The 24,644-nt window shown below is 44.0% G+C and overlaps 1 protein-coding gene across 2 annotated transcripts; it reads right to left on the bottom strand.

Moving 5' to 3' along the window:
- Positions 1-2,167: 2,167 nt before the first annotated feature.
- On the bottom strand, positions 2,168-24,617 carry GTF3C4 (general transcription factor IIIC subunit 4). Of its 2 annotated transcripts, XR_006269627.1 has the most exons (6): positions 23,938-24,617; positions 16,189-18,000; positions 13,129-13,259; positions 9,983-10,071; positions 7,233-8,574; positions 2,168-3,970 (listed from the first exon to the last, which is right to left on the bottom strand). XR_006269627.1 is itself a non-coding variant. In XM_043469934.1 (5 exons), the coding sequence occupies exons 1-5, from the start codon at positions 24,280-24,282 to the stop codon at positions 8,510-8,512; spliced, it is 2,442 nt and encodes an 813-aa protein (XP_043325869.1). In that variant the 5' UTR covers positions 24,283-24,617; the 3' UTR covers positions 6,572-8,509. The 2 variants fall into 2 exon arrangements, 1 of the variants encoding a protein (XP_043325869.1); XM_043469934.1 differs by lacking the exon at positions 2,168-3,970 and having other exon boundaries at positions 6,572-8,574.
- Between the last annotated feature and the right edge of the window lie 27 nt (positions 24,618-24,644).

Here is a 24,644-nt window from a genome sequence, read left to right as displayed (position 1 = left end):
CTCATCCTCTGTCGTCCCCTTCTCCTGCCTTCAGTCTTTCCTCAGCATCAGGGTCTTTTCCAATGAGTCAGCTCTTCATATCAGGTGGCCAAAATACTGGAGCTTCAGCTTCAGCATCAGCCCTTCCAATGAATATTCAGGGTTGATTTCCTTTAGGATTGACTGGTTTGATCTCCTTGAGTCCAAAGGACTCTCAAGAGTCTTCTCCAACACCACAGTTCAAAGCATTAATTCTCTGGCACTTAGCCTTCTTTATGGTCCAATTCTTCACATCCACTCATGACTACTGGAAAACCATAGCTTTGTTGGCAAAGTCTCTGTTTTTTAATATGCTGTCTAGGTTTGTCATAGCTTTTCTTCCAAGAAGTAAGTGTCTTAATTTCATGGCTGCAGTCACCATCTATAGTGATTTTGGAGTCCAAGAAAATAAAGTCTCAGCTTCCATTGTTTCCCCATCTATTTGCCATGAAGTGATGGGACCGGATGCCATGATCTTCATTTTTTGAAGTCAGTTTTTTCACTCTCTTCTTTCACCTTCATCAAGAGATCTTTTAGATTCTCTTCACTTTCTACCACAAGGGTGGGGTCATCTGCTTATCTGAGGTTATTGATACTTCTCCCAGCAATCTCAATTCCAGCTTGTGCTTCATCCAGCCTGCATTTCTCATGATGTGCTCTGCATATAAGTTAAATAAGCAGGATGACAATATACAGCCTTGACATATTCCTTTTCCAACTTGGAACCAGTCCATTGTTCCATGTCCAGTTCTAACTGTTGCCCATCTGGTGATGTCCATGTGTAGAGTTGTCTCTTGTGTTGTTGGAAGAGGGTGTTTGCTATGACCAGTGCGTTCTCTTGACAAAACTCTGTTAGCCTTTGCTCCATTTTGTATTCCATGGCCAAACTTGCCTGTTACTCCAGGTATCTCTTGACTTCCTGCTTTTGCATTCCAGTCCCCTATGATGAAAAGGACATCCTTTTCTTGGTGTTAGTTCTAGAAGGTCTTGTAGGTCTTCACAGAGCCGTTCAACTTCAGCTTCTTTGGCATTACTGGTTGGGGCATAGGCTTGGATTACTGTGATACTGAATGGTTTGCCTTGGAAACGAGCAGAGCTCATTCTGTCGTTTTTGAGACTGCACCAAGTACTGCATTTAGGGCTCTTGTTGACTATGACAGCTACTCCATTTCTTCTAAGGGATTCTCTCTAAAATGTTCTGGTTTCCCTCCTCCATGAGCTTAATTATAAACCCTTTGCTTTTCTTCAAGTGTTTAGAGAAAAAACTTATCCAGTCTAATATGGATTAGTTATACTTGCTCCTAGATAGGGCTAGGACTTACAGAACCAAACACTCCTGACTGGCAGGTCTGTTTTGTTTCAGAACCTCAGGATGTTCTGTTTGCTTCACACATTCACAGCTTCGCCCTCCTGCCTCCCCTCCCTAGTCTCTTAAACTGCCTTCCATCTGACACACTTTAGAATTTCCTTTGGTGCTTTCATTTTCCATTCTTATTTGTCTGAACATGTCTGACTTTTCATTTTGACTTTTCTGCTGAGCTCCGAATTCGAGGTTGGAAGTTACTCTCTCAGCCCCCAAAGGCACCTTTTCACCGCCTTCTCATTTTCACCATTTCCATAAGTCATCTTTAAATCTTACTACTTTTTTCTTTTTCTTTAAGGTTAACTTGTTTTCCTTTATTTATTTATTATTTTTTTTTTTGCTTAAAGTTTTTTTCTCTGATCTTTCAGCAGTTTTACCACCACATATTGAGGCGTGTTATTCATTTTCTTTCTCCTGTGTGGTGTTATCTAGCTTTTCTGGTTTTTCTCAGCAGGAGGATTTGTCTGAATCACATGCTTATTGTTGATGAAATCCTGGTAATGAGCACTTCACTTAAATGCTCACCAGATACTAGTCAACTGACATTAACTATATGTGGTCTAACAGCCTACTGAAGCTGTCTGACTCCCCTCACATTCCTCATACTTGCTCTAGAATAAACCACTGAAGGCATACTGCACTGCTTCTGAGGTCCCTGCTGAGGGCCGTCTCTCTGAGGCACAGTTCTTTCCCTTCTCTTCTCTCAGCACCTTTGCTGGTGCTCAGTGGGGCAGGTTTCTAACCCTTGCTACAAACTGGTGAACCCAACAAAATATGCATACAATATACAAATAACTTGATTATTTTATTTATTTTGAATAAAAAAAGTGGCCAAGATAACAATACTAGTGGCTCTGCATACAAAACACAACATAATTGAGGTTATTTCACATTTACAAAACTGCCATTATGTACAGCACTGGATATTCACAGCAACTTTAATCGACTCTAAGTACTAGAAAAGAGCAATTGAGGGGGGAATCCAAAATGGGAAAAAGTTAAAAAAAAACCAAAAAAACCCAATGATCTTCATTAACTGGAAAATTGGCCAACCAGCTAACTGGTAAAGAAAGAGAATTGCTATCCTTTCCTTTAGTAATAACTGAAGTAAGATTGCCCCACAGGACTGCATTTGACAAAACACCCTCCAAAATTTCCACTTCATTTTTTCTATAATCTTTCCCACTTCAAACTCTGCCCAGAGACCTCTGCCCTTTTATCATATAAAAGCTCAGGACACTTAGTATATCTTCAGAGCAAGAAGATGACTAGTGCCAAGGAGACAGTATGGTCTGCTTCAGCTCAGGAGACCCAGCTGAAATCCAAGAAAAGATTTTGCCCTCTTCCCATCATTAGTACTTTGCAGTTCTCAACACAGTGGAGAAAGTAAACCAAGCTTCGTCATCAAGGTAGCAGGAAGCTGCTCACTCCTCCGTGTCACCAGCACCTACACTGTGCAAGGCACTTCACACTCAGCGCTGCAGGAACTCCCAAGACGAGATGACGGTTCCTGCCCTCGAGGAGCTTACAATCTAATAGTGGACACTATGTACATATGTACAGTGCAGAGAAGCAGTGGATTCCTCTGGATGGGGGTATTCCAAGCAAAATGTGCTATTCAGTCTCAAGGCTGTTTTACTTACACGCTAAAAGTCTAAAACACACCACCTAGTCAGATGGTAAGAATTTTAAAAAGTCTCCTTTCTATAACCCAAGTTTTTGGATGCCTGTTCTTTTTATTTCAAAAAATATTGCATGTAAACAAACACATAGTTTGAAGCCAAGCACAAAGATAGCACAGGCATAGGATAAACATAAAATATATATACCACTATACACAACACAGACTTATTTTCCTATAGTCTTATTTCTGTATACACAAATTTGATATTCACTTTCCTTTCATACACTGAAGTACAAATCTGTGTCAAAGTCTTTAAAAAGTCATAATTCATTTTTGCATTTAATTTTGCATTAGTACCAAAAACAAAACACCCTTGATCTCACCAATCTATTATCCAAATGTCAAACTGATAAAATACAAAATGCTTCAAAGCCACCACCTCTTATACCATCCAATGAGACCACTTCATGGGACCTTTTTATGAAACTACCAGGATCTCATGATAGTGACATAAGCAAGTTTTTACCTTAGAAAAAATTACAAGATTTAGAGTTTTGAAATTCAATCCAGCCAACTCATTAACAGTATTTCCACTAGAGAGCCTGCACCTTCACTTTATCATATCAGTATGAAAGTACCATCATTCCCTGCTTTTGCGGCTCCTCCCAAGCCTGGAATGAACGAATGAATACCATGCAGGGAAGCCACTAATACTGTGCTAAATAAACTCACTGTCTAGGATCTCAGATCCTATATTAAGTCTCTCCCCTGGAGTATAGTTACAACTTAAAAAAAAAAAGCAAGACAAGAAAAGCTGAATCACCTAATCAAAGAGGCTGTGGGGGGTGGGGGGATGGATGTTAAAACCGTGATCCTGTGGTGAGTGGTCATTAGAAGCAACTCTGCAAATCTGACTTAATTCAATATGTGCTGTGCTGTGCTTAGTCGCTCAGTCATGTCCAACTCTTTGCGACCCCATGGACTGCAGCCCGCCAGGCTCCTCTGTCCATGGGGATTCTCCAGGCAAGAGTACTGGAGTGGGTTGCCATGCCCTCCTCCCAACCAAGGATCTTCCCAACCCAGGGACTGAACCCAAGTCTCCTGCATTGCAGGCAGATTCTTTACTGACTGAACCACCAGGGAAGCCCTAATTCAATATGACAGTCAAATTGCACGCACTCTAACATCAGTTTGAACAGCAGACATGAAGATCTTAGCTCCAAACACTTCTTTTAGGGTCAAGAACAAGCAGTGCAAAAACTCAATACCTATGAGACTTGAGACATGGCCCAAAACTCTGCTTGCAGCTGCCAGGTGATGCTTCCACTAAGAGCTGAAATGCAAGTGCTTCACTTGAGCTCCATTAGAGGCATTTTAACAGTCCAACAGTGTTGAGGGGGAGGCTAGATGCTCAAGCCACTGTGTGGTGACCAGCCCTGCCGAGCTCCACCCACATAGGGAGCAGTAGGAGAGTGCACGGAGGCGTTCACACTCCACAGCCCATGGCGGGCTAGCATAAAGAAATGCATTTATCTATCCAGCTCTTTGCTGTCTGTGCTGTCCAATCTCTAAAATGAAAAAAAAGGGGCAAAATCTACCTTTCGCTTAAAAATTTGAGGCCTGCTGACCTGGAACATAACCTGAATTTCTGCTTATCTGGACTAACTGATGTGGGAGGCAGAGCGGGGGTGACAGGGAGCTGAAATGCAGTCCACTCTGCCTGGAATCCAGTCTGGAGGTGCTGGGCACTCCAACAGGGAGACTTTGAGGAAAAAATCAGATACAGTTTATTGAGCTCTTAACAGCTAACACTATTATATTACCTTCAGCAAGAAAAACTACTGTTTAATACTTTCTTATAGGAAGGGAGGCCTTCTAGGAATGTAGTTTTTATAAGTTTTATCACAAACCTAATTTTGTGTCCTAAGGCTGAGAGAACAAAAGGGATGGAAACAGGGCCTCTCCTGGAAGGAGGGGCGAGGCAGTGAGGGGTCAGGAACAGTGGGGACGGACAGACAGACCTGTGGAAGTCGGACACTGACAGCAGCTCCTCCTTTCACTCTGCGAGCCGTGGCAACTCGCCTGACATGGTTCTGCGCTGCCCAGGGAGCGGGGACTCCATAAATGCAGCTCCATGTTCTTCTTAACAAGACCCATGAGCCTTGATTTCTTCTGCATCTTAGTTGACACCATCACAATTACAACAGAATATATTTTAATATTTAATTATTATCCCTTGACATTCTTTTAAGCTAATTAACTGATGACGGCTGCTAACAGGTCTAGTCCCCACGCCCAACATTAACATTGTCAAAAGCTTCCTAGAGGGAGAAGCAGAAAAATGTCACATCCACCATGAGCTTCGCCAGTGCTTCTAATAACTTCTGACATTGAAAAATAATTGGTAGTTTTGGCAGATATGATAGCAGGCAGAGATGGCTTGAAGTCTGGGTCGTGGACACAGGAGGATTTCAGAATGAATATCAAGCCTAACAAGCTATCAATTTCTTATCTAGGATAATGGGAACAAATTAACCTTAGGCAGGGAAGATGTGACACAGGTGTGGATATCAGGTTCCCAAAATGCAGTGCTGCCCTGGCTTAAAAGGTCCAGCCCTGGAGAACCTTTGCTTCTGCACCGTCACACAGGGCGGCAGCATCACTGCCACTGCATCCACGCCTACAGAGCAGTGACAGCTGAAATTAACTTGAAATACACCATCCAGGCCGGGGACATTTCAGGATGGAAGAGAGGTATGGCACGTGTAAACCAGGAGAGACGGCCAGTCTGAAGACTCCCGGTGTCCCACCCACTCTTCCAGGGCTTCTCTGCTCAGCACTGTCACCATGTGAGCTGACGTTTAGGAAACTAGAAGGGTACTATGTCTGCGATGCTGCCATTAACTCAGTCACCTCTCATCCTCATAGGTCAATGGATTAACCTCCATGGAGGAGGGGAGGGGTGAGGACACAGGGGAGGGCTCCTGACTCAGTGTGCAGAAGTTTAGGCTGAGGCAGGTGTTAGCTGGACTTCAGAGTCTTTAAGAATGCCATTGGGCAGAGCCCCTGTACAGAGAAGCCATGTTCCAATAAAATAGTTGCCAAGTTTACCGCTACAGATATACAGAATAACTCAGGCAACCCTTTTAAAGTTCACTCCTAAGAGTCAAAATTTCCCCCCCAAATGCACAATAGATTTCAATAAAAACTTAATATATGTTTTAAATGGCAGCACCACAAAGTTCCCCAATAAAAACAAAACAAGTACTAACTCTGACTTCTTGTTGTTGCTCAGTCCCTCAGTCACGTCCGACTCTCTGTGACCCCATGGACTGCAGCACACTAGGCTTTCCTGTCCTCCACTATCTCCCAGAGCCTGCTCAAACTCATGTCCATTGAGTCAGTGATGCCATCCAACCATCTTGTCCTCTGCTGTCCCCTTCTCCTCCTGCCTTCAATCTTTCCCAGCATCAGGGTCTTTTCTAGTGAATCAGCTCTTCACATCAAGTGGCCAAAGTATTGGAGCTTCAGCATCAGTCCTTCTAATGAATATTCAGGATTGATTTAAGATTGACTGGTTTGATCTTGCAGTCCAAGGACCAAAAAAATAAGTGAAACTAAGCATGCTATGAGGCTTCCCTGGGGTCTCAAAGAGTTGGACACGACTGAAGTGACTGAGCACACAGGCACACTATGACTATATGGACTACAGTAATGCCTTGACAGGATCTCAATTTTTACTGTCATCTTTGCTGTAAAGGCTACAACTTTCTGGGTTGTGCTCTTCATGATCTTAATGCTGCCTAGCTCTCTTTCTCTTGACAATCAATTGAACATGGTGGACCCTGAAGTCTGGACAAACACTCCTCTTGAAATTGCCAGCAAAAGGAGAAAGACAAGCAGAAGACACCAGTAGAATGAAACTGCAGCAGAAATACAGAATTAAACACAGGGGACAAAAATTTGAATAGGAAACAAAAGACATTTCCAAGCAGACTGTTTGGAAATGCCTCATAAGGGCTCATCTCCAATATGTATGGACAGAGGGGTTAGATACTAGGAGGGAAACACTACAGATGGGAGCAGTGCTTGTGTTACACGCTCTCCAAAGAACAAGTGTTTCTCAGCAAGTCACCTCTGGGAGATAGTGGAGGACAGAGGAGCCTGGCGGGCTGCAGTCTGTGGGGTCGCAAAGAGTCAGACATGACTGAGAGACAGAACAAGAACAACTACTCGGCGAGGGCAAGTCTTTCACTAAGGATACAAAAATGAAAGAAGGAAGAAGTGTTAGTATGAGTTAAATTTCACATTTTGTATTTCCTATTCGACTTCTCAGAAATACGCACCTTTTCAAGGTGCGGGCATTACAGTCCTATTAATTAGCACCAATCCCTCGGATACTTATTTAAAAATCCAAGAACACTGTACTTCTAGAATGTCTATTTTTGATTTCAGGTTTTAAGACCAATTAAAGTCTAACATCTCTTAACAGCCCACAGAAAAATACCTGTGTTATAAATATCAAGGATCTTTGCAGAGGAGAAGGCATTCCCAGGCTCTGGTCGACCCAGCCACATACACCATAGCACCAAGGCTCAAGGGTCCACATTCTGAGCTGTCCAGCTCTCTTTAGAAGTCTCTAGACAGACTTGGGATAGAAATGAGACGTCTGGACATGTCAACATGAAAAATAGTAAGGGTTTTAATACTAGGAGAAAATAAAGGAGAAAATATTCTTTTTCCTCTATGTACAAACATCTCACCTGGTCAGCACAGTTAAGTCTGATGAGAGGTGTGAGGCAGGTGAACGGGAATACTATGACACCCTCATATACATGGAGGAGTTGGGGCAGAACTGACGACACGGGAGATATCTTTAAAAAATAAGTCACAATTACAAGAGTCACCTGATCTTCCGACACATTACAACTAACTTTAGTCTTGGCTTTAACCTCTTAAAAATATATAGTTTTAAGAAAATGGTTTCAATACGCACGAAAAAAAACTGGTGGGATACAGATCTGAAGCTATTTGTTGCGAACAAAATATCAGGCCCACATATTGTGTTAGACATCTGAGTATCTGCTGGACACTGTGTGCCATGCACCCGGCAACTAAAGCCTCCTGGAGCCACTTGGCCAGGATTAACACCCAATTCGCCCAGCGAGGCCCTCACCCACACTCCCTAGAAGAGGTCACTCTGTTAGGAAACAACAGGGCATCCGTTGTGTCCCAACTGCTCTAGTCAAGACACTTCAACACTTGAAAAATAAGTGGTAAGGAGTGGAGGCTAACGTTCATCTCAAAATGACTTAGGATCTCTGTACACAGCCACTTTACAGATATCCTGTAGTCCCTGGAGATGGAGGACACACTTCAGCAGGGAGTTCCCAGGCTTACTGACCATCACAAGGGCACCTTTCCACTTGTGGAGGCCAGGCTTGCGCCAGCGTGTCCCAGCTCTTCGGGCTGGACGACACTCTCTGTCTTCCCACCACAGACACTCAGAAGACAGGAGAGTCGCAGAAAGGGCAGGGGCTTTGTAGTAACCTCTTGATCCAGTCAGGGTCTGCCAAAGGGAGACAAGCGGTAGTTAGCGCGCACTTCAGAGAAGGCAGTCAAAGGGGACGTGCCCTGGGCGACCACAGTGCGCCGAGGTGGGTATTCTGGCCCCACTGCCACCCTACACAGAGGTCCTCTCTGTAACATTCCAGGGGAGGCTGGGCTAAATCTGTGGTTCCCAAAGTTAAATGTGTGATGAAACAGGAAAAGAAGGGTAACGAATGAGTGCTTCTCATACATGGTTAATGTTAAAACTTACTTTGAAAACACTGTGTCAACACTTTCTCTTCCTTTTACAGAACTCCCTGGCCTGCGAAATGCTCTGCCTACTGGTGAGTACTCTCTAGAGCTCAGAGATTCCCACTCTCCCCAGGAGCTGTATGCGGCTCAGTGCAAAGTCAACTGGCAGGTGTGCTTGTTTTGAGTTTGTTCCCATCTTTCCTGATTTCCTGTCTAAACTATAAACCAATTCTCAATTGCAACAAGTGTTTAAAAGTCCCCAAAATTTGTTTCAAAATAATGCAGTCAGAGGAGAGAGGGGGAGGAGGACTACAGACAAAACAAGATTATAAGCTAGTGATTTTTGAAGTTGAATGACAGGTATATAAGAGTTTCTCATCCTCTCTTTCTCTACCTTTAGGATTGCATTTTCCATAATAAAGAGTTGAAACAGAACATAACCTGCCAACACGTCCACTTCTCAGAATTAGAGAGCTTCAGCTAGTTTAGAGCAAAAATCAAGAAGGCTGTGTGTTTTTACACAGAATGTTCTGTGTAAACATTTGAGACCACACATTACCCCCAAAGCGTACACAGCCGTATGTGTGTTGTCTAGTAAGCTCATTCGGTTAGTGTGATGTTAATGAACCTCAGGTTATAAACTGACATTCATGTGATTATTTAAATCATCACTTCCTGGCTCATGTCTATGATCTTATCCCAACAGTTGATTCAGGAATGTGCACTTTATCACTAGGGCTATCAGTAAACAGAATATTGATGAACCAGAAAAATAGCCCCACCATGGCTACTAGAAGGATGCCTCCAAGTGCATGGCCTGTTTCAGCAAGGCTGTCTTTATCTGTGTTACCAGCTGCAGAGTTTTCATTCAAATATAATCTATATATGCCATCTAAAACAAAGTCTTTGACATTTTTTGAATGAATTATTTGCAGTGAAGAACAGCAAACTGCAGCCCTACTTACTCATATAGTATAATGCTATTTGTATGTTGGTGATTCCAATGATCATGTGTTAATCGGTTGTGGGTTCATAACAACACTGTACAGAGCAAAACGAGCTTGCTCACTGTCCCCAATGGCCAAAGACCAAGGTGGGAGAGAGGGGGTGCCTCTGAGGCACCAGCACGTGCAGTGTGCTCAACCTCACCCTGCCATGGCCAGGGGAGCACCCACCTTCTGGAATTGGATGGCGAGCGATGCTGTCATGGAGCAAACACCGTCTGTATATCAAACTCTGGCAGGACTGGTAGGTTAAAAAGCACCTGAAAACAGACAGATTGTACCATCAGTGCTACCAACAGTGGAAAGCAGCACAGTGTTGAGGGTTAACTCACCATGGACAATTATTCTAAAATGAGTTAACTAAGTAAAGGGCAAAAATGGTTGACAAATTCATGGCAACCATGTATCCCTCTGCACGGGACAGCTGGCCAGACCCACCGCACACTTAGTAAAGGGGAAGCGCCTGTGTCAGGCACCAAGAGATACAGGCTTCTAATCCAGACAGTCACTGCAGCCCTGGGAAAGAATGCAGTCTGTCTATACCCGACTATACTGTGAATTTTTCATACATTAAAAAAAAATCAACTATGTATTCTATCAGAAATTATTGTTAGTGATTTTTAAGATTAGGTGTAAGCACAATGTTTAAGACTAATGGCACAGTGGTGAAAACTTGAAAGATATAGAAGACAAAGTTAATGGTACAAAAAAGTAAGGGCCATAAACAATGCTGAGATTCAATTCCATTCAATGACCCTTCACTGAGCATCAGCCAGGACCTGGCAAGTAAGGGAAGGTGGGAGTGATGGGAGGTCAGAGAGAGCTGCTAGGTTCTACAGGGTAGGTTTTCTGAAAGCTAAAAGGATTTAGGAAGAGCAATAAGGAGTAAAGCACAAAAAAAAGAAGGGAGGTGGGGGAAGGAGTTCCCAGTCGGTTTACCTTGAGTAAAGACCTGGGTGCACAGGAAGAAAGACTATACCTGAGTGAGAGCAAGCACCCATTCTCACTGGGAATTACTTCAATCAGCAAAAATGAAAATGATTTTTGTGGAAGAAGCCATTCGAGAGACAACAATGGACAGAGGTTACAGATGAAAACTCTGGATCCAGAAGGCCAGGTTCTCAGCTCTGGCACTAACCACCTGCATGACTGTGGACAAATTACTACTGAATGTCCCCAGGCCCCAGTTTCCTCATCTATGTCCAACATGTGGCTTGAGATGTGTGTGCTGCTGAGCATCGTGCCTGGTATACTGGCAGCACCAAGAGGTGCTGGTTGCTGTTGTTACAAGACCACTATGATTCCTAGTCTCCCCTCAAACATAAGTCTGAACAGTTAAATTAGAAAAAAGTACAGGTACACAATAAAGACTGGAAAAAATCCCAATATCAGTCAACAAGAGAGGAAATAATGGAATATCCATACAATGGGAAACTCTGGCTATTAAGAATGGGATCTATGCTCTGATATAGAAAATAACCACAATATTTTGGTAAGAGAATCAGCAAGTTATTAGGTAGTTATATGTAGCAAAATCCTGTTTCTATTGAAAATAAATTTAAACAATTTAGTGAGTGCCTACCACATACCAGGCATTGTTCCAGAAATAGCCAGGAACAAAACAACAAAATTCCCTGCCTTCATGAAGCTTTCTACTCCAGAGGGAGGAGAAAAATCCAAAATAAAAAATATATTAAGTAGTGATAACTGCTAAGGAGGAAAACAGAGCCAGGAAGAGGGATGAAGACTACCAGGAGGGGAGAAGGATATCATTGGGTGTCATGATGTTAGGCAGCCTGGCCGGGAAGGAAGCCCTGCTGGAAGAGAGGTCTGAGCAGAGAGGATGGCTATCACAGATGTCCGGGGTGGGAGGGATGTCGCGTGCACCCCAGGGACAAGGAAGCCAGTGCACCCTGAGTGAAGTCAGCAAGTCGGATAAATGCAGAGATGAGATCAGAGAAGGGGTGCGGGCCAGGCCATGGGGTCTTGATCACTGAAAGGACTTCAGCTTTTCCTCATCAGGAACAGGCAGCCACTAGAGAGCTCCGAGCAGAGGGTGGCATGAGTCGATGACCTCGGTAACAGGGTCACAATCTCAGCGCTGCCGAGAACAGACTGGAGGGGACACGGAAAGGCACAGAAGATGGGCTGGGAGATAACTGTAATAATCTGGGCAAGAGATGATGTTTCTTGGACCAGGGATATAGAGGTGGAGGTAGTGAGAAAAGCTGGATTCAAATTTGAAATGCCTTTAAAACTTCCAAACAGAGCAACTGAGCAGGTGCTTACATATGAAGCCTGGACTGAGGGAAGCGATTCAGACTAAAGTGATGTTTAAGTCACCAGTGTACAGATAATATGCGGCAGCCTAGAGAAAGTGCTGTGGGCTTCCCAGGTGGCACAGTGGTAACAAATCCACTTGCCAATGCAGGAGCTACAGGAGACTTGGTTCGATCCCTGGGTTGGGAAGATCCCCTGGAGAAGGGAATGGCAACCCACTCCAGTGTTCTTGCTTAGAGAATCCCATGGACAGAGGAGTCTGGTGGGCCATATAGTCCATGGGGTCGCAAAGACTCAGACATGCCTTACCACACACACTGCAGGGAGAGTGCTAATAGAAGAAAAACAGGCCCAAAGGTGGACATCAAGGAGATACTATGTCCGGGAAGCCAGGTGATAAAACAGTGCTCTATGGAAGTGGAGAAGGGAGGGATCAATGGTGTCAAACACAGCCCACAGGGCCACAGAGTGGTCCTCTCAGAGTGAGACTGAGCGGAGAGAAGGGGAAGACTTCTACCCTTTGTTAAACCAAACACAGTACAGGAGTACTTTATATTCTATTAACTTTAATGGCCTTTGCTTTCACCATAATGATTTTTAAAAATTCAGCACTAACTTCAAAGTAAAATAGTCACTCAGTCATGTTCGACTCTTTGTGACCCCATGGACTATAGCCTGCCAGGCTCCTCTGTCCATGGAATTTTCCAGGCAAGGATACTGGAGTGGGTTGCCATTTCTTTTTCCAGGGCATCTTCCCAACCCAGGTCTCCTGCATTGCAGGTGGTTGCTTTACCATCTGAGCTACTAGGGAAGTCAAATATAGTATTACCAAAATAAACAGAGAAACCCCTATTACAAGCAGTTACAAAGAAAACTACTACTAAAGGGTTTCAGTCAAACAGATGGAAAAAAACCACAGCAGGTTTTACGGTAGCAGCTTTTCTCCAACCTGATGGCCCGGGCACCATACCCTTTGGATAAACACTTGACAGTGGTCTGTGGGGCAGAGAGCTGGAAAACGTGCGAAAGCAGCTTACCGGAGCCAAATGTGGCCATTGGAGCAGACGGCCTGCTTGCGATCTGTGAAGGGCAAGATCTCCTTACACAAACTACAGTGCTCAGGGAAGGTCTGCTTGTTCATCTTCTTTGAGATGTGTCCAATCAGCACCTAGTGAGACAAAGTGGTCAGCGGCACTTCATGGTGAGCGCAGGGCTTCCCAACACCAAGAAGAAAAGGACAGCCACGCGGTGTCTTCTACCAGAGAGAAGCGCTGCGTCCCCACGTGGGCCCGCCACACTGTGTACAAAGTAAAGAAGCTGGACCTTTAACTTGTGCCAACTGGTTGAGTAAAATAAAATAAATTCAATCAGGCACCCCGTGACAACGGTGACCTTTACTCACTAAAGGAGAAATGTTGGGGGGAAAAAATCTTATTATTTGCCTTTACTTTCTTCTGAAAGGACTTCAGAGCTCTGTCAGAAGACAAAGTATTCAGCTATACTTACAATGTTTGACTTTTAAGAAAGAAAAGCATAATCTGTACAGGCAAAGCATCATATGAAACACTAACTCTAAAATGAAACAAATGTCTATTCTTTCAGAAAAGCTTACAAAGTAAAAAGATGATCGAGATTAAAAAATAATACCTTCTCCTTCTGATGGCCCAAAGACCCACTACCCATCTAGTGAGCCCGCAATAGGAGACCCACCAGCCCCACAGCACAGGCATGGGAGGCCTGCTGTGGGAGTGAGGGAGGCAGACAGAGCAGCTCGAGGCCTCGGCCCTACTTCAGTTTTGCTTCTTTCTCTGCTTTATTAGGGTTGCACCACTTCAATGAAAGTCTGAAAAACACTAAATCTACTTCATTATCTTGTTGGAAAAAACCTTCACGAGCTACGTTTTGGGGAGGCATGGAATATGTCAGTCCTTAAGAACCACCTTGTCTTATTAGCAGATAGTCCTTCAAAGTTATAAATCCATTTACACTTGAGCTCTTGTGTAAGAACTTACTAGCTTGCCATTCACTAAAATGAGCTCACTGATGTTCTGAAGGGTATCTTAATAGCTCAGAAGGGTGTCTTACCTACTGTGCATATAATTTGCAAGTTTAAAGTCCACTAACTTTTGGCCTATTTTAAAGGTCTTGAGAATTCTAATTTATGGTCCCTTATAAATTAGGTAGCAAGGACAACTACTCTACCAGGTTTGAAAAGATTCATTTTAGGTACACAGTGGGATTTTAAAACAAGACATGTATTGTTTTCAATCTGAACTCAGTTGCTGTAGCTGGGCGGAGGTATAATCTTCCTTTCTTTAAACTGGCTCTGTTGGAACCAAACTGCGCAAAATGTAGCTTTCCATGCCCATGCAGCATGTGCGATAATTATTCTAAACCACTGCAAACCAACTTCCATTACAGATAGTATTTGTTAATATTTTATGCTGATAATACCCTTACTTGGTCCTATGAACCAGTGGTAATCAGAAAACTCCTTCACACCATTGAGATCACAATGAAACGATCTTTAAAAGTTGACTTTCGAAGATGAAAAGTCAGTTACATGAACAGTGCATCCTAACTGCTCCTGAGTGTGAATGAACACACAGCTGCTGTACGTCAGTAAACTAAGGCTGCTGCAGCCAGGAGCCATCACGTTACCACTGCCCGAGGGTGAGCCCTGAGGGAACTCAGGATGGAGGCAGGATGGCCCCCATCGAGCTGTGTCAGCTGCTGCGGTGCCCCCAGTGGGGCATCCTCAGGAGACTCAGGCTGAGAATCACAGGATATGTGGCCCCAGATAGCTGAGGTACACATCAAAGTAATGATTTCAGTGAGCCCAGACCCTGTTATCTTCCCACACAGAGAAAAGCCCTAAATTCCTTAACCTAGTATGTCTTGGTTTCCTTATTTCCATAGTCGGTCTTTGTTGTAAAAGCTCTTAAATATCCTAGCTTCACACCCTTGCCCCTCTGGTGCAGTCTCTCTGAGTTATCTTAGACACTGTCCCAGGCTTAAGTCCTCAGTTTTGCCTGCTGAATAAAACATAACTCCACTTTTAGGTTGTGCTTTTTTCAGTCAACATCAGATGGTTGCAAACATCCTTAAGAAATAATTTTAGGGGTATATGGATACACACACACAACTTTCCAACAAGAAAATGCAACAAGTGACTTGTGAATGGTTTAACATTAGGCATGAAGATAACTGAATTTATTACCTTCAATTAACATTTTAGATTTTAGATAAGACTTCAGGCAGTGAGAATAAACATCAAACTTCAGAGTAAAAAGGACCATGGTCTTGTCTTCTCGAATATTTTAGTATACAGCATGTTCCTTAAAACAGTTTTTCAGGATTTTAGAAGCTGTCAGCTCAGGATTCCTGATTAAAAAGTCTACACGACACTGAACTGCACAAAATTAAAGGCTTCTTTCCTCTAGGAATTTTCAGAACCCTTACAAGGATGATGTACACTGGAAACCTCTAAGAGGAGTACGGCGTATTTCCCCAAGCTTCAGACCCTACTGTTCTGTCAGAAAATTTAATTCTGTGAAATACATTTTAGATAACACTGTAAGATTGTTCTACCACCAAAATAAAGATTATACTCAGTTTTTGCAGGGGGGGAAAAAAAACACCCAATGGATAATCATTTTACTTCCTATGCCCTTGTAGGCTAAATCAGAAAACCTCCTGAAGTCCTATCAAATGTAAAGAATCCCCACCACAGGCCTCCCCCTCCCATCTTTCTGCAGACAGGAAGGGGAGGGAGGGCCTGTCATCCTTCCCCTGCAGTGTCTGCCCAATCGCAGCCCAGTCTGTTCCTAGAGCTCATCCACAGCCTGGAAATCACCCAAACCTTGCACATCAATCAAGGCACCAGTAAGAATAAGAACTGAAATAACTCTTAGTGGGACATGAATATGTCCTCTGCATTAATCTGTTTCCTACTTATTTTCCTGCACCTCATGCTCATCAATTACCTAAAAATGTCAAAGCAGAAGTTGAGTTTTACGAATTAAGTTTAAGTCATTTCTTTCTTGAGAAGCAAGCAGATTTTTCGGTTTTCAGTGTTTTTGCTGACAAACACCTACCCGTGCGGTTCTGTCATCATATTCCTCGTCAGACATCAGAAAGTTACAGAGTCCCCTGGTGGGGATGCTAGTGTTTTCTGTGATCCAGGTGTGTAGGTACACTTCGCCCAGGACTCGCTTCATGTGCTCCCTCGTCAAGTGCATTTCCACTGCTTCAATTTTTCCCTGGATTTCAAGGAGTTTCTCTTCCATTGGCTCTCGGCCTCCAGTATCCCCAGATTGAGGGAGTGAGTCCTCTGTGGGGTCCTCTGGATCACCGTCTTTGCCTTGCTTACTAATCTGTTTGGAAGAAGTGCCTTCCTCCTGCTGTTCATCCTCAGCATTGCCCGTCCCAGGTGAGTCAACTAGTAAGATTTTTGAGTCCTCATGAGTGGGTTTACATAAGGCTTCTGAAGGGGTTTTCTGCATCGACTGGTATAAAATCCTCAGGAGGAAGAGCTTGAAACGCCAGTAATAGGTGGCCCCACTGCTTTCAATCTTTTTTTCCAAAGCTTCATGTAAAAATTGAGGGATATGCTTATCCTTTAAAATCTTCCACCGTACTAGGTCTATTAAATCTACCTGCTTGAAGAGATTCTGGACAGAAGACTCCAGAAGCTGAGCAGCTGCCTCTTCAAAGGTTTTGAGAGTAACGAACTGAACCTGGTAGTTTTTGTTAACGGGATGGAGGCCGTTGACCATGCCCTCAGTGGTGATGACGGCCAGGTATGCGCCGCAGGGGCTCACGGCTATCCCGTGTGTCCTCACAGAGCCAAACACATCGGAGAGTTTAATCAGCTGGTGCTCAAACTTCAACGCCACATCTGTGAAAATGGGGATCAGCTGCCTCACCTTGCCGTCACTGGAGCAGGTATACACCGTCCCATTCTGCTTGTCGGCAGTCATGGAGACGATTGGCAGGGAGTGCAGGCCTGTGACATGAGAGTTGTGAACATTCAGACCTGCTTTGGAGATCAGGAGAAGACACCAAAACACATAGGATCCTCGTGCGGCCACCACTAGGCTACAGCTGCACTTCTGGTAAGGGTGGTACAGCGGCACACACTTGATGCTGTGGACTGGCAACTGGTCCGTTTCTTTCCACAAGACGACAGGCTGCCTTAAGGTAAAATAGCCTTTAACTGCTTTAAGATTGACAGGAAGGATTTTTACAGGCCCAAAAGCACTCCCCACAATAAGGCCACTCATTTTCCGATTGTTGTGCTCGTATTCCCACCAAAACAAAACACTAGGAGAGTTGATTCCTGACTCAATCGTGTTGCATGAAGAAATAGACTCCTTTCCTACAAACGGGAGCTGGAATTGCCACACGGCAATGTTCCCGTTTTCAAAGAGGACAGCCAGGAGCACACTGCCCACGTCGCGGCACTCATTGTTGTGCTTGACCTGCTGGGTGGTACAGATGCCTGACCACTCCATCCGGACTGGCGCCTGCATGCTGTGACGCCTCTGAAACTCAGCGAAATCCCTGAGATTGCCCTCCGGGGCCTCATTTCTGGAGAACCTGTAGCTGGTCTCATAGAGACGCTCTCCATAAATCTCTGTCAGATCCACCAGCTGGACCCACTGCAGTCTGTTGAGGTTAGCCTGGATGGTCAGGCGATTGTCCATGGTCAGTGCGGCCAAGAGGCACCTGCCATTAGCGTCACAGCCCACGGGGGACCAGCTAGTGTACTTGAACCCTCTCAGTGGTGGCAGAGCCTTCCCCTCAGGGTTGAACACCCTGTCCAACATGAAAGTCTGACTGACTGTGGGGTCTTCAGAGGTGGCAAATCTCTGTTTACACTCAGCAACTTCCCTTTTTGAGCCAACCTGAAAATAAGATATAAAAACTATCAGATAAATATTTCACTCTAAGAGGAAGAGATTTACATTGCATAGGGTGGATTAATTGACCCACATAAATATGTACAGTAATTTGACATCAATTCTATGAAATTTGACATGGCATGCATTTAAAAGATCAAGTACATGTCTAAAACTAAACTAGCATTTACTCAGGAAATGGCAATTTTTTAAATTTTAGTTTGTTTATAGGAAATGGCAGTATTTTTAAGGGTCAGAGAAACTGCTGTGGTTACTCACAGCCTGGTTCCCACCTTCTTCTCAGAATTAACAAATGCAGTAGCAATGACAGAAGTATACTTGATTCTAAACAGTCAACTAAGCATTCTGTTAAACTAGTCACAAAACAATAAAGGAGTTAAAAAGTCATGAAAAGATATGTATCTATATCTATATATAAATATAGATATTTTTGATACAATTAGATGTTTGGATTTTTAACAATATCTTTGCAGTGTAAGTCTTCCATCTGAAATTTCACTGACAGATTACTCTGAGAACCAGCTCCAACAGCTCTTTCCACTGTTTCTACAGAATAATGTCCACCCCACCTTCCCTGGCTCCCCCTTGTGTAGAATTATCTTTCCTCCTATCTGAACCCATTTATCCTACCAGGTCAAGCTCTATGAGACTTTCTGAGAACATTCTAGCTTTCACTTATCTCTCTCTCCTCCAAGTTTGCAACATACATGAGCAGTTCTATTTATTTAATGTCTAGGTGTACAATGGTAAGCTCTTTAGAAACATTTTAAAGGAATGTTAAAGATAGAGGAGAGAGAAATGACCAAAAGAAGGTGATCCAGAGTATAAGAAGATAGCCAGGAAGACTAAGGCCAAAGAGAGCAGAGGTCAATTAGAAATGATTTCTGTTATGTCAGAAGTAGGAAGAAGGACTTGATCCACTGTCTTTTCTTCTTTTCCACAGATGCTTATCTTCAAACTGGAAAGGGTAGATTAAACATGATTAATAAGGAATTCTAGCTTAAATATACAAAAACAGACAAACAAACAAAACTCACTTTGAGTTTAAGTCCCCAAGCCCAGAAGAATTACACTCCAGAACACAGACAATGAACTCAGAACTATAACATTCCTCAATAAAGCTTGGACGACTGGAAATGTGTCAGAAAACCATAATGCAATGAATAGTTAACTGCTAGATCACATTAACAAATAAGCTTATAAAGTGAAAGGTAGATCAAGATCCCCTGGAGAAGGAAATGGCAACGCACTCTAGTATTCTTGCTGGGAAAATCCCATTGAGAGAGGAGCCTGGCAGGCTAGTCCATGGGGTCACAAAGAGTTGGATGTGACTGTCCACACAGACATAGATACAAATTCCAACAAATGAATTAGAAGACTAACTTTTTCTAAAGTGTGTTAAACAGAACATCACTCCACTAAATTGCCCCTAAAGAGTTTTGTAACTGCTTTGAAAATGCTGTTTATTATACATTATTCCCCCTTCAAGAGTTATAGCCAGGAGCTACTATAGAGTAGCTCTGTAGCTACTATAGGGCTACAGAGTTATCTAAACTTTTTTTTAACAACAGAGCCTTATGGCATTGGTTGGGGGGGGGGGGGATGCCATGCGGTGGCTGTCATCTTTCCTCATCCTAAGTAATACTCTGGAAATGGGCTCTTAGGCAGTGTATCTTAATTTCAGGGTAGTCTCTTGGATACAACTATGGATATACTGGAGAAAAACAGACCAGAAATTCCAATTAAATATAGGTATCACTGGCTAGTCTGTTAATAAAATGATGCTAATCAAAGCCCACAGCTTTGTATGGGGCATATAAAATTTGATTGAAAATCTGCACTCTGATGCCAGATCGCCTGGATTCAAATCCTGGCTCTGTCACATACTAGCTCTGTGACCCTGAGCAAATTGTTTAAACCTTCTGGCTTTAATTTCCTCATCTATAAAGAGTGCAATTACACGTTCTCATAGAGCTAGGAAGGTTAATTAAGTCAATATATGTAAAGCATATATTAATAAATACTCAATAAATGTTATCTATGATGACAAGTAGTAGTACTCTCTGAGGATTAAGTAAATGTTAACGAGACCTAATAAAAGCAAAATGCAGGTTAGGTAGGTATTGTCTGCCAAATGGAGGATGGATATAAAATTATTCACCAAATCCCATAATACTACAAACTAAGCAATAATCCTCAGACTAGGATAATTTACTACAATAAAAACTACTATAGAACTGAAAATAAACTTAGAGAATGCATAACCCCAAACAACAGTATATAATGAAATAAAGGAAGCTCAAGCTTGATCCTAACTCACAGCAGCAAGAATCCTTAATAGGATGGAGAGCAGCTTGGATGTCAGCCAGTAAGGAAAATCCTTAGGGTTTTGTGCAATAATTTCCATTTTAGGTAATCTGAATTAACCTACTGCACCTTCCCTCAATTCTTCACATCATAAAACTAGTTAACAAATCAAAACAAGTACTCAGATGGCCCAGGAGCATGTTAAGAGTCCAGCTCTCAGAGGCTGAGCCCCAGTCAGTCTTTTCACTACATGCTATCCTGTTTCTAGTTGGCCACTATGACAACTAACCAGCACATACTTTGTAAGCACCTAACGAAAACTCACTTGAAGCTCACAGACAGTAAGCTTCTTGAAGGCAGGAATATAATTCAAAAAAGACAGGAAACAGTTATTTAACTTAATGGAGTAGATGGAGTTGATATTACTAAAGTTCCTAACAGTTGAAACAAATAAAAGTAGTCATGCACATATTATTAGATTTTGGAACTGTGTGCAACTAGATGATTCACTAGATCAGCAGTTCAATGGGAAGAGAAATTGCAAACTTGTTCCTAAGTCACTACTTCACTGGTTCTCAGATTTATACCATCCACCTTTATATCAGTGCCCAGGGCAGTAACTTGCAAAGATAATATGTGAACTATTCTTTAACTGTGTATTTTCCTGAAAAAACTCATCATCTAAATAATGATCAGAGCAAAAGCTTCAAAGAGGTTTAGCATCTAGCCTCTAGCATTTAGTATCACTAAAACTGTGATCTAGGTTGCAGGAGTCCATCTTCCTTGTTGGAGCAAACTGGACAGCACCAAAGAGATTTCAATCCACAGGGACTGTCAGTGGGCAGTGTCATCAAAGTACAGACAGAGACTTCCTTACATTCCCACCATTACTCCAGTTTTATCCCACAGAGGCCTCTCTCACAACTGCAGGGACATCTTGGCCTTCATTTCCCAGGCAGGGCCTGTGAATAAGACTGCCAACCGACCGGTGCTTTCTGTGAGGCGCACACCAAAGCAGAAGGGGAAGACACCACTGACTAATTTCAGGAAAGCAATCGATTACTAGAGGGATATATAAGGATTTCCTACTACTCATTTTCCAGTTGTGGAACCAATGACAAGAATCAAATTTTTATCAGAATACAGTGATAAGAGGTAACTGTGTATCCGTAGCCAAAGCATTAACCCAGATCCCTTCCCTCATACGTGCATGACCGTTTTCCAACCTGAGCGTTTACAGTGCGCCAGGAACTATGCGAAGTAACCACACACGTGTACATATGGACATATGAGCATACATATATCCACATATGGTAATATATTTTAACTTAATCTTCTAAAGATGCTGAACAAAGTAGGCTTTATTATCCTTTTATAGATAGACCTGGCTTGCTATCTTGTGCCAAAGTGTAATCTCTTAACCCCTGTTTTATGCTGACTCTAACAATCACCTACTTGCTTCTGGTCCAGCGGGAGTCACATTCCTGCACCACACCAGGTCAGTCCTCGTCTATGATGCTGTAACAGCACCTCAGGGCTTCCTAAACTGAAGTCAACCATCTCAGACTGACCTTCCAAGTTCCCAAACTGACCTCACTTTACTGTCTCTGACTCTCTAGGAAAGCTACTTGACCTCAGCTGTGAACCCAGCATCATTTACACAAGCAACCAGAAGCTGTGTTCATGACTTATGTGTCTGTGCACAAGATGGGCACCTTATTCCTGGATGACCCCTTCCTCCCTTCTTTTTACAACCCAAACCCTACTTTTTTTTTTTAGGTCTGCTGCAGATTCATCACCAAATAACCTTCCCTGATAAAAGCATCTCCATTCAGCATTCCTTCACTTCTTTAAATTCTCTCTGCTGAAGCATTAAGTCTACCACACTGAGACATACACTTAGAATTTTCTCTAGCTGATGTGCATATGGTTAGTAACAGTAAGTTCCTTTTCAGCAGAGGATACACCTTTTAAAACCCCTCTGTTCTGCCTCCCTCCTTGAGTGTTTCTCAGTTTCATAGGATCACAACATCTATTCATCTGACTGGTTTATCAGCTGAGTTGCTCAGGCGTGTCAGGCTCTTTGGGACCCCATGGACAGTTGCAAGGCTTGCCTGTCCATCACCAACTTCCAGGCGACTGGTTTATACTTGAATCAATTTGTTCACACCTTGTCCAAGATCTTTGAAGGTTTAGTCACATACAAACTTATCAATGATCTAATTCAACATCAAACTGTCACTTTCAAACTTGGATTAAGTATGCTAAAAAGTGGTGTGGGTTCTCTGCACCCCATTCAGTTACTGATCTATATTTCAAATGGCTTGGCAGAGTAGTTTTTTTTTTTTTTTTTTAAACTTCACATTCACAGAAATACCTTCTCTGTATATAGATACATATTACAACTTATCACTACCTATTATTACATTGTTATCTGTTTCCGACCTGTCAAAAGAATGAATGCAAACTCCAAGAGGACAGGGATTTTTTTTGTTTTTGTACAATGTTTTACTTCTGGAGCCTAGATTGATGTCTAGCTGATACATTGTTGCTGTTGTTTCAGTCACTAAGTCCTACCAAGTCCTATCCCACCCTTTGGTTAACCCCATGGACTGTGTAGCCCCCTAGGCTCCTCAGTCCATGAGATTTCCATAGTGGTATTCAAAGATGTGTTGAGAGAATGAACGTACACTTTGATAATCATACATATACATACAGACCTATAAAGGAAACAGTAATAAAGTTTTAATATTTTTAAACCATTAAAATGAACAACACGACTTCCTACTTTGAAACATTTGGAAAATGGTGATGATCGAACAATAAAACTTTAGCAGCTTTAAAGTTCTGAAGGCAAACTTAGTTAATATGAAGCCAAAAGCACTAATCTACACGAAGCATTAAATCTATACGAAGATCTTAAGTTTAAGAGCTACACTTATTTTCAGAAGCTTTATTTTTCATTCTACACCCCAAAGCCTTTTCGTTATTGAAGAAAAACTGGAGGACTAACCCCCGACATCCAGTATCTATCCATCTGCCCAAGATGAGAAAGACCACTCATATAACAAAGTCACTGAAACAGTAACAAAGCAAGAAAAAAAAAAAAAAAACCCAACACCCCACACCAATTTTCTCTCTTCCAAAGCCAAGGAGGCAGAAGAGGAGGGCACATCACAGTAAACAAAGCCAGCCAGGAGCCTCGGGGAGCAGGCCTCAGACAATAGGAGCGGGTGGCAGAGGCAGGTCTGGGGCTGGGTCAACAGGGGGTGGAGCCTCAGAAAGCACCAAGGGAAGAAATCTGCGCCAGCAGCCGGCCAGACGCCGGGCCACAGGGAGAACTCGGCTCCAGAGAGGGACCTTCCGAAATGTACCTGTCTCGGGAGTGGGTGGGCGATCCGGGAAACTGGGCATACACGACGGTTTTTTTTTTCCCCCCACTTAAGCTACGGCGGCGACCCTAAAGACTCAGTGCAAGGAGGCGGGAATCCCCGGCCGAGGCGTGGGCCCGGGGATTCCCCCAGGGACCCGCGGGGACGTGGCCGCGGCGTGGGGGGGGGGGGAGAGGGAGGCGGGCAGGAGACCCCAGAGCCCGGGGCGGCAGGCATGACTTACTTTGAGGAAGCAGCTGTGGAGAGGCGCGGGCACCGATGTGCGGTGGATAACCAGGTCCTGGCCCGGGTTGTGCACGTCGCAGATGAGTTCCAGCACAGCGATGCTGCGGGCCGTGGACACCGACACGCGGTGGTCCTCGGACCACGCCAGCGGCTCCAGGCCGCTCACCGCGTACTGCAGCCTCACCGCCGGCTCCCGCCGAGTCACCAGGAGGCGGAACGCCGTGCTGGGCCCTGGGGCCGCGTCCGCCGCCGGCTCCTTCCCGACCGCCTCAGAGCCCTCCACCTCCTCGGGCGGCGCGGGCCGCTCGGCCGCGGGGCCCACCCGGGTTAGGGCCGTATTCATCTCTCCTCGGAGGCAGAGGCCGGGCTCCCGGGCGCGCGCCAACCTCCCCCTCCTCCTCCCCCTCCCCGCCCCGCTCCGCCCCGCCCCGCCCCGCGTTGCAGTCCAGTTGCCGCCTCCCGCACCGCGGCCTCCGCCGGGCCCCCAGATTTCCTCAGCGGCGGTTTTCTCCCCCTGAGGCCCGGAGAGCCGCCGAGCCACGAAGGACCCCGCCGTTGCTAGGCAACCCAGCCCCTGTCGGGTGGCCAAGGCGCTGCCTGTAAAAAAAATAAATTAAAAATATCTCACCTTGTGGTGGGGCCGGATCGCGGGTGGGCGGGGGGCAAGGAGTCCCCCCCACCCCCGCCCCCGGCTCCTGACAACTA

The sequence above is a fragment of the Cervus canadensis genome, chromosome 5 (genome assembly GCF_019320065.1).
Source record: "Cervus canadensis isolate Bull #8, Minnesota chromosome 5, ASM1932006v1, whole genome shotgun sequence".
NCBI classification, from domain to species: Eukaryota; Metazoa; Chordata; class Mammalia; order Artiodactyla; family Cervidae; genus Cervus; species Cervus canadensis.
Note: the sequence above shows the minus strand (reverse complement) of the source record. Positions and strands in the feature narration are given on the sequence as shown.